At 65.3% G+C, this 10,701-nt stretch overlaps 1 protein-coding gene across 1 annotated transcript; it reads left to right on the top strand.

Annotated features, from left to right (window-relative positions):
* Positions 1-8,688: 8,688 nt before the first annotated feature.
* On the top strand, positions 8,689-9,370 carry EMIHUDRAFT_370922 (hypothetical protein; the record flags this gene model as incomplete). The annotated part of the gene is made up of 1 exon (XM_005766386.1): positions 8,689-9,370. A coding segment is annotated over one exon (366 nt), but the record flags the coding sequence as incomplete, so codon positions are not given.
* Between the last annotated feature and the right edge of the window lie 1,331 nt (positions 9,371-10,701).

The raw sequence follows: 10,701 nt of genomic DNA, 5'->3' as shown, positions 1-10,701 counted from the left end.
GAGATAGACGGCGGCACCAACAGGAGGCGGGGGGCCACACAGTCCACTAGCAGGGGTCGCAGCTGCCTTCTGCGCGTCCTGTGGATGTACCTTTGTCGCGCGCCGGAGATGACTCGACGCCGCTGAGATCGGAGATCAAGCTCTGACAGGTCGCACGTCGCTCCTTTGACGCCGACGTGATTTACCCGTGCAGATCACATCAGGACACGGTCTCGACGCGCTCGGTACGACGCCTGCGACCCGTCTCGGGTCAGGTGGCACGACGCTCATCGCGCCCGCCAGCGCTGCCGTGCAGGTTGCCACGACGAGGTCGAGAACGCTTCTATACGCTCGCCGAGCCTTCCTTTCCATCCCATTAGGCAGCCTGGGAACGGTGGCGATCAGAGGCAAAGCCTACGAGGGATGGTGGAACCACATGTCACGGCTACTGCCGGCTCGACCCCACGATAGCCTCCGGAGGCTGACTTTGAGGCACAACCATCGGACGATGTCGACGAGTTGGGTCGCTCTCGCGGTAGCCAGATGACCTCTCATACTAGGAGCATCGGCCATGGCCGCAGGGAGCGCGGGGGAGGGCGCTGGAAGCAACACGGAGCTCCGTTGGAGACGTTTTCAAGATTAGCGTGTCAGAGTGAAATGGCACTAGCCGAGAGCCCCTGCACAGCAAACGGGAGGGGACCAAGGAACCCCTGAGCCCTGTCGCTGTGTCACTTAGCAGCCGTTTGAGTTGTTGCCGTTTGTAAGCTTTGTATTATACAGACGCGGGACAGATGAGATGACGACACGCACGAGCAACACACAGATGATGACGACACGCTCGAGGTGGTGGATAGAGGGAGAGGCAAGGCAGCAGTGACGGGGATACCGACGCAGCGACACACAGACACGCACAGACAAGGCACTCCTCCAGCGGGGCTGACACCCGATGCTCGACAGGATTTGGCTTCGGGCGACGCGAACCTGCCCGTGACGCGCGGCGGGGCGAGCGAGGCGGAGGAGGCGCTCGACGAGCTCGAGGCGGAGATACTCAGCCAGCTCTCGCCGGCCGGGCTGGCCGGTGGCGGGGGTGGTGAGGATACGTAGCACTGGGTCACGTTTGACTTAGCCGCTCTTGGCTGTGTGTGGGGGGGGGGTGTCAAAAAACTGTTCAAGTCTTAAAGGCGCCAAGGAGTTCGTAAAATGGGGGGGGGGGGGGGGTGTCGGGGGCGCGCAGGACAGAGGCTCGACGATCATCGGCTCGCCGAGGGGGGAACGAGGAGGGGGGATGGGCGGTCGGCGATGGGGTATGAGGTATGATGCAACCGGGCGTACGGGGTAGTCGTCACTTTCTTGCCTCACAAGGGCGGGGCATTCCCGGAAAGTGAGAAACGCCGGGCAGCGTGACGCACAACTTTACCCTCCCATACGTGTTGGGCTCCTCCTTCGCTGTCCCATCTCCTCACTCATCTCAAAAACAAACAAAACCCTGTCTGCACGTCTCGCGCGCGCGTGAACAGGGCTCCAGGCCCCAAATTACGTGTGAGTGTTAGAGTTGTTTGGTATTGCTAAAAATCTCTCATCTCTTTCCCACCTAGGCGGGGCGGTGGGGGGGCGGCGGGCGCGGGGTGCTGGGTGCGGCGCGGTGCGTGCAATCGTGTGTTTGGCGTCATGTTGTGTGTGCCTTCCCTTGTTTCTATTTCATCGAGGTAGGTAGGTAGAAAGGTGAAGAACAGCCAGGCTCGGACTGGACACCAACGCGGTATGGGTGGACGCAGGACAGATGATGACGACACGCACGAGCGACACACAGACACAAACAAGCTCACAAGACACACAGCCAGCTGGCTGCCACACACCCTGAGTTGGCGTACACATAACTCAGGGCCACATTCTTCCTGTCGCCCCCCCCAGCACTCCAAGGTGCCAAGAGAAACAAACAAGGGCACAACAAACAACAGACGACAGGAAGTAACGTGCGAGGCTAGAGCAGGCTTGCTCGTCCTCTAGCAATCTCCGCCGACCGCGAGGCCGGACGAGACCGTGTGTGGGGTCATGTGAGGTGTCTCTGGTCACTCTCCTCAGGGGCTAGCCGCCAGCGGCCAGCCCTATCTCGCACTCACAGGCAATGACAATCCAATGTATGAGTGTATGCAAGCAGAGGCACGTGTGCTAATTCTAGGCCGCACGTCGTGGCACTATGACGAAGGTAGACGTGCGGCTGCAGCGCGCCCGCCGCAGGCTCGGCGGTGCGCGCGTGTTAGCGATAAAGTCACGGGTAGAGCCGTTCCCGACTTTTCGAATGCGAGGCCTCTGCGACGAGTGCCAGTCGCGCTGCGGAGCCACGCCCTTCGAGCCGCGTCCCGTCGGCACTACCCTCGAGTGCGTGTCGCCTTGGTTGGCGACACCCACTCGCCGAGGGCAGTCCGGCCGACATCATCGAAGTTTAGCTAAAAAAGAAAACACTGTGTCGGCGGCCGAGTTTGGCAACCGCTCAGATCTCTTGCATCACGATGCTGCCGCCTGCTCTGATCTTCTGCTTCGGCCTGCCCGGCAGTGGAGGCGCGGCGACGCCGCCGGGAGCGGTTTTCTCTCAGGCGACGCGCTCAACCTGGGAGAGCTTCCCTTCAGCGGGTCGGTGTACGAGCGATCTCGACGCCTTTGTGTGCCGTGGACCTGCCTCGGACTGCTCCAGACAGCGCTGCGTTGACTCTTGCGAAGGAGCTCACCCCACCACGACGAACGTCGAGTACCATTGCGATTCCGAGGGGTGCTGGTGCTTCTGCCAGTCCGGCTGCGATTGCCTGCAAAGCGTGGGCGAAAGCAGCACGTGGGCGCCGGTTGGCACGCTTGTTCTTCCGGAGGCATGCCTCCACCTTCGGGGCGACGCGGCACGACGTCGACGTCGGCTCGACAATTCCGATCCACCGCGGTCGCCCCCTCCGCCGCCATCCCCGCCGCTTTTGCCTGGCTTGAGCGTCCAGGTCGACGGCCCGTGCCCGCTCACCGACGGCGGCGCCTGCGCCACCTCGCCACACTACCTGGACGGTGAGTACGGCCCTGAGGAGCGGTGCGAGTTCACAAATGTGCCGCCGAGCCCACTGGTCTCCATCGCCTTCGACGCGGAGCCTCACGCCGACTGCGCCTACGACTACCTCGTCGTCAACGGTGTGAAGTACTGCGGCACCTCTGGCCCGTCTGGGATCGTGCCGTCGGATGGCAACATCACCTGGAGCTCGGACGGTGGAGTGTCCGCGGCCGGCTGGAAGATCTGCTGGGCCAACGCGCCTCCGCAGATGCCGCCGCCTCCTAGCCAACCGCCGCCACCGTCACCCCCGCCGCCATCGCCGCATCTGCCTGGTCTGAGCGTCCAGGTCGACGGCCCGTGCCCGCTCACCGACGGCGGCGCCTGCGCCACCTCGCCAAACTACTCGGACGGTGAGTACGGCCCTGAGGAGCGGTGCGAGTTCACCAATGTGCCGCCGAGCCCGCTGGTCTCCCTCGCCTTCGACGTGGAGGGAGACGATGACCCTGACTGGGACTACGACGGCAACGGCGACCCCACAGACGACTGCCCCTTCGACTACCTTTTCGTCAACGGCGTGAGGTACTGCGGCACCTCTGGCCCGACTGGGATCGTGCCGTCGGATGGCAACATCACCTGGGCCTCGGACTATTCGACTTCCGCGGCCGGCTGGAAGATCTGCTGGGCCAACGCGCCTCCGCAGATGCCGCAGCCGCCTAGCCAACCGCCGCCACCGTCACCCCTGCCGCCATCCCCGCCACATCTGCCTGGCCTGAGCGTCCAGGTCGACGGCCCGTGCCCGCTCACCGACGGCGGCGCGTGCGCCACCTCGCCAAACTACCCGGACGGTGAGTACGGCCCTGACGAGTGGTGCGAGTTCACCAATGTGCCGCCCAACCCGCTGGTCTCCCTCGCCTTCGACGTGGAGCCTCACGCCGACTGCGCCTACGACTACCTCACCGTCAACGGCGTGAGGTACTGCGGCACCTCTGGCCCGTCTGGGATCGTGCCGTCGGATGGCAACATCACCTGGGTCTCGGACGTTTTCTTCGCCGGGGAGGGCTGGACCGGCTGGACCGGCTGGAAGATCTGCTGGGCCAACGCGCTGCCGCAGATGCCGCCGCGTCCTAGCCAACCGCCGCCACCGTCACCCCCGCCGCCATCCCCGCCGCTTCTGCCTGGCCTGAGCGTCCAGGTTGACGGCCCGTGCCCGCTCACCGACGGCGGCGCCTGCGCTACTTCGCCACGCTACCCGGACGAGTACGGCCCTGGCGAGCGGTGCGAGTTCACCAATGTGCCGCCCAACCCGCTGGTCTCCCTCGCCTTCGACGTGGAGCCTCACGCCGATTGCTCCTACGACTACCTCGTCGTCAAGGGCGTGAGGTACTGCGGCACCTCTGGCCCGACTGGGGTCGTGCCATCGGATGGCAAGATCACCTGGGTCTCGGACGGTGGAGTGTCCGCGGCGGGCTGGAAGATCTGCTGGGCCAACGCGCCGCCGCAGATGCCGTCGCCTCTGCCACCCCAGACGCCACCGCAGCCGCCCTCGCCGCCCTCGCCGCCCTCGCCGCCGCCTCTGCCACCGTCCCCTCCATCACCGCCATCTCCGCCGCCGCTCCCGCCGCTCACTCCCGCGACCTTTCTCGTCGAGACCGTCGACCAGCTGCGCGAGCGGCTCAAAGACGCCGAGGGCGCTCCCAGCGCCAACATGTCGCTGCAGCTGCAGCGCGACGCACTCTTCCTTCTCGGCGGCAGCGAGCTGTCGTGCCGCACCCCAATCGAAGTCTCGATCCGGAGCAGCCCAGGCTCGACCGCCATCATAAACGCCGGAGGCATGTCGCGCCACTTCCTCGTCTCGGGCGGCTGCCGCCTGACGCTGGAGGGCGACATCACCCTCATCAACGGTACCGCGGACGGCGACGGCGGCTCCCTTGTGATTGAGGGCGGCGAGGCGGTCCTTCGCGGCGTCACCATCAGCAACTCCTCCGCCGGCGGGGACGGCGGCGGCATCGCCTCCAAGCAGGGCAGCCGCCTCGGCCTCGAAGCGGTGACTGTCTCGGGCTGCAAAGCGGGAAATAGCGGCGGCGGGCTATTTGCCGAGCTGTCGCAGAGCCTCGTCATCAGGGGCTCCATCTTTGAGCGCAACGAGGCTGGCAAGGGCGCTGCGATCGAGTACGCCTCCCAGGACACGGACAGTGAGACCGCCCTCATCGTCGGCACCGCCTTCGAGGGCAACGTCGGCGAGACGACCGTCAGCTCGAACGCGCCCATCAGCTGGATCTGCGAGCGCGGGCAGTACATGCCGCGCACGAGCGGCGACGGGGAGGACGCCTTCTCCGGCGACTTCACCGGCTGCTTGAAGGAGTGCGCCGCCGGCTTCTTCGGGAACGAGACCGACCTGAGCAGCCCCACCTGCAGCGGGCAGTGCCCTCAAGGCAGCTACTGCGTCGAGGGCACCGCCGACCCGACGCCGTGCCCCCGCGGCACGATGATGCCGGCGCGCGGCGCGGCGAGCGAGGATGCTTGTCTGCCGTGCGCTCCGGGCCAGTATCAGCCCCTCACAGGCCAGGCGGACTGCCTCGCCTGTCCTCCGGGGAGCTACTCGGCGGCTGTCGGGCAGTCGTCTTGCGAGCCGTGTCCGAAGGGCGGCTCCTGCAATGAAGTGGGCGCCGCCACGAGCATGGTCTGGGAGCCCTGTCCCGCAGGCAGCTTCAACCCGAACAACGGCTCCAACTCGAGCGCCGCTTGCGAGCTCTGCCCCGCCGGCACCGCGAGCGCGACGCGGGGAGCGGAGAGCGGCGACGCGTGCGCGCCCTGTGAGCCCGGCCATTTCGCCGCCACGCCTGGCCTCTCCAAGTGCGAGCGATGCTCCGCCGGATTCTACCAGAAGGCGAGCGGCGCAGCCGAGTGCCTCCGCTGTAAGCCTGGCAGCCTGTGTCCTCTTGGCGCGTCGCTCGAGCTGCCCGCAGCGTGCGAGCCGGGCACATACGCCAATGCCACCGACGATGACGGCGATCCCGACTGCTTCGACTGCCCGGCGGGATCGTCGTGCAGCGGTGGGGCTGCGCCGCCGGCGGAGTGCTCGCCGGGCGCTTTCGCCGCCACGCTTGGCCTCTCCCAGTGCGAGCGCTGTAAGCCCGGCACCACCTCTGGCGCCGGCAGCGTATCGTGCGACGAGTGTACTCCAGGCGCGTACGCCGCCAACCCTGGCCAGGGGGAATGCACCCTCTGCCCCTATCCCTTGAGTAGTGGGCGCGGCGACGTCACCTGCTCGATCTGCAAGGAGGACTTCTACTTGAAGGACTCGAGCGCCGATCCAGACGACATCTTCAAAAACCCGACCAAGTACTGCAAGGATTGCCCTTCAAACGCCGACTGCAGCGCCGGCACCGCCCTCGCGTCCCTCGGCGTGGACGTCGGCTACTGGCGCGCCTCCACCGCCACCTCGGAGCTCCACCGTTGTGACTCAGAGACGTGCTCTGGTAGCTCCGGCCAGCCCAGCCGCCGCCGCCTCACCGACGGAGATGACGACCCATTCTGCACCGCCGGCCACACCGGCCCGCTCTGCGAGGTCTGCGTCGCGGACTCGGACTACTTTAGCTCTGCCGAGGGGCGCTGCGTCGCCTGCCCCTCGACGGCCCGCTCCACCGGCGTCGTTGTCGGCTTTGTCATCGTCATCGCTGTGCTCGCCGCCGCCTACGCTGGGCTTCGTCGCCTCTCCTTCTCCCGCCGCCTCCGGAAGCAAGCCACCCGCATCGAGTCCGAGGTCGGCCTGCAGCCCAAGTTCAAGATCGTCGTCAGCTTCTACCAGGTGAGCAGCATCCTCGGCCTCGTCTACGGCGTCCGCCTCGACGAGCACTTTACGCGCTGGCTCGACGTGCTCAAGCTGTTCAGCCTGGACCTGTTCGGCGTTGCCATCCCGGGCCGCTGCATCGGAGCCATGAGCACGCGCTTGCTCGTCGCGGGCCTCTGGCCGTACGCCGCCGTCGCCTTCGTGTCGCTCGCCATCGTGGCGGTGGCGGCGGCACTCAACGTCAAGCAGAAGCAGGCCTCCATATTCGATCGCAATCTCTTTGGCCGCCTCCTTTACTGGGCGATCTTCATCTTCTACCTCGTGCTTCCCTCCGTCTCGCGCTCCATCTTCAGCGCGAGGCTGTGCGAGTCCTTTGGCTACGACGACGCGACGGGCCAGCGCATCAGCTACCTGCTCGCCGACCCGTCGCTCACGTGCGACGCCGGCCCTACGTGGGACGACGAGACGAGCGGACTCGCGCCGTACTTTTGGGCCTTCTTCGCCCTCTGGCCCGTCCTCGTGCCGCTCGGCTTCTTGGCGCTGCTGCTCCGCGTCCGCAAGCCCGTCGCTGCGCAGCGCGCAACGCCGCTCTCCAGCGCGACGAGCTTCCTCTGGAGGGACTACTCTGCCAGCTTCCTCTTCTGGGAGGTGCTCGACCTGGTCCGCAAGATCTTCCTCACCTCGATGGTGCTCTTCATCGACCAGGAGTACGGCTCCAGGAAGCTGCTGCGCACCGTGGTCGCCGCCGTCGTCTCGGCCATGTTTCTCACTCTTCTCGCCCTCGCCCGTCCCTACCGGCGCTCCGACGACCTCTGCCTCGCGTGCATCGCCAACCTGCTCCTCACATGCTGCTTCGCCTCGGGAGTGGTCATCCAGGTCCGCGCCCCCGCTGAAATTCCTCACCGTCCCTCTCTGTCTCCCGTAACCGCGCAACTCACCACACCCGCCGCCCTCGCCACCGCAGCTGTGCGACAGCACCATGTACGAGGACATGTGCTACAACCTCGTCGGCTACCAGACCTCGCGCGGCGCCAGCACCTTTGCCGTCGTCCTCACCGCGGTCATGCTCGCCGTCTCGCTAGTCGTCATCCTCGTATCGGCGGTCAGCGCCGCGAGGGCGAAGACCATGCGGCTCGTCTCGTCGATGCGCGAGCCGATGCGCGACGGCATCACCCTCGCCGACGGTCAGCAGTGGCACCTCTTCCTCAGCCACGTCTGGAGCACGGGGCAGGTTTGCCACCCCTTGCCCCACCGCTTAAGGTGCGGATAAACCTGACCTGCCTTCCTCCCGTGTAGGACGCCGTCGACGTCATCAAGAACGAGCTCCAGCAGTTCCTGCCCGGCTGCGAGATTTTTCTCGACGTCGACGACCTCAAGAACATCGGAGAGCTGGAGGCGTACATTGGTCGCTCGCAGGTGGTGCTCTGCTTCCTGTCGCGGGGCTACCTGCGCTCAACGAACTGCTTGCGAGAGATCCGCGCCGCGCTGGAGATGGGCAAGCCGCTCGTGCTCGTCCACGAGGCAGACCCGGACAAAGGCGGAGGCACGCTCGCCGAGCTGCGGTCCGAGTGCCCCGAGGAGCTGCAGGCCGCCATCTTTGACGCCGGCTGGCCGATGGTGGTGTGGCATCGGATCGCGGCCTTCCAGCACGTCTCGCTCAAGGTCATCGCCGAGGCGCTGCTGCTGAAGACGCCAAAGTACGAGGGCGAGGACGAGCTGCCCCTGTGCATCCCGGGCGAGATCCGAGCCGACGGCCTCGCCTTCCCCAAGCCGGTGATTCTCTGGGCCTCGACTTTGAATGACGGGGCGCGAGGGCTTGCCGATGCGGTCGCGGCGGCTGTGCCTGATGGCATATCGATCACCGACGCACCGCCCTCGTGCCTCTTCTCGCTGCCTCGCTCCTCGCGCCCCTCGCGCATCTCCTCGCTGCTCTCTTCGCTACCTCGACGCGCGAGAAGAGAAGGCGGCGGCGAGGCGACGCACATGCTGCTCTACCTGAAGGAGGCGACCTGGGCCGACAATGGCGCCGAGGCGCTCGCAGAGCAGGTGCGCGCCGCGCGCCGCGCCGAGCTGCCGCTCGTCATGGCGCACGAGAACGACGCCGTTCGTGGCGGCTGCATCTTTGCCCACTTTTTTGAGGTGACGCCACGCGATCTGCTCTCCGATGGGCTGTACAACGACCTCGCCGTCGGCTGCCACTCGAACCCGCACCGGCAGGTGTCGCTCGCCCTCCTCGCAAAGGCGCTCGGAGCGACCAAGCAGACGGCTCAGTCGCGCGTGCGCCGCGCCACTGTCACTCGATCGATGCAGACCCGCGGCTCCTCTTCGAACACGGAGCCGTCGAATGGCGACGACGCTGTGGAAGAGTCAGCGACGCAGGACCGCCAGATGGTCTGAGGAGAACGCCTTTTGCTGCACAGTAAACCGCACACGCACATACACACGCATGCACGCGCGCACAACACACCACCTCCGCAGAGCCCCTGCACAAACGAATTGAGCAACCTTCCCCTGTGTGGAGCTGTGGACGCTTGGGCGTGGATAGGGGTCCGATCTTGGAAAGAACTTAAGGTTACTTTGCGCGGATGAAGGGCGACGGGGTTGTCACCTCGTCGGGGTTGTGATCTCGGCATTTGTTACGCCGCGACTTGCGAAGAGCATCCCTTCGCGCTCGAAAGATTTTTTTACAACAAAGCTCGCTCGCACGACACTGGGCACGGGACTTTCGCGCACTGGCACTAACAAAGGTACGAAAGAATTAGGGTGGGCGATGGAATCCTGGGACGGGCTGTTAACTGAGGACCTGTGTACGTGCGTGGTGTGCAGTGTCGTGTCTACTAGCTCCGAGTAGAGGGGGCGTTCTGAAGTTAAGGGGAAACCCGGTACACGGAGCCAACCCTCGGAGACCCGTGTTTACTTTACGGCCCTTTCCCTGCGAACGCGCACCCCCCCTAGGGGTCAGGCAGGGCTCTCTAGCCCGTAGCCCGATGCCGATCATCCGGCCCGCTGGGTGCGCTTCTTAGCTCCCCGGCCCTGGATGTGAGGTTGATGACTGCACTCCAAGTGCTCCAAGAATTTTACAACAAAACTCCCTCGCACGACACTGGCAGATTCACTGGGCACGGGACTGGCTGGCGCGCACTCGACTGGCACTAACACAGGTACACACACCACGGGAGCCGCCTAAGCGACTCCTGCGAGGGCGGCGAGGCACTTAGCTCCGTGCACCCGCCCGCCCCCGCCACAGGCAAGCTCATTCATAATCTGCTCTGCGATGTTAAAAAACCAAGAGATATTCCACAAAAGTTCGGTTGGCTTCGGCCGTCCATCCAGTCCGCCATAACGTACACGCGTCTTCCGGTGATATGATTCGCCGCTTTCAACTCGCGAGCTGGCTGGCTCTGACGTGCGCCTCGAGAGAGCTCGATCCGGACGTCGAGCTTGACCCATGCCGGGACAGTATTTAGCCAAGGTGATCAAGGACCCACACTGGGACCTCGCCCACGGCGGTCGCGCCGACTGAGCCTGTCGAGGACTGACTTCAGGGGCAAGCACAACTCGCTGTACAACTACTTGTCCAGCCCCAGCCCCTGCCCTTCGCCCGATATCCATCGCCCATTTTTTCGCCCCTGTAGCCCCTCTCTCCTAGATCCCCGACCCCCTGATCCCCGACCCCCTGATCCCCGACCCCCTGATCTCCCCCTCAGTGCAAATGGGCATACGTCAGCTACGTCGCCTCCGAACTCAATCCGCAGAACTGGGGCTGGGGCAACGTCAGGGGCTCCTGCGGCGGCCACGACTTCAAGCTCGGGCCCAACGCGGAGAAGAACTGCAGCGGCGTGCGCACCTCGACCAAGATGTCCACCCCGACCATCGCAATCAACCCGTTTGGCACCAACACCGACTC

The sequence above is a fragment of the Emiliania huxleyi genome (assembly GCF_000372725.1).
Source record: "Emiliania huxleyi CCMP1516 unplaced genomic scaffold EMIHUscaffold_510, whole genome shotgun sequence".
In the NCBI taxonomy this organism is placed as follows: domain Eukaryota; phylum Haptophyta; order Isochrysidales; family Noelaerhabdaceae; genus Emiliania; species Emiliania huxleyi.
This window is presented reverse-complemented; position numbering and strand designations above follow the sequence as displayed.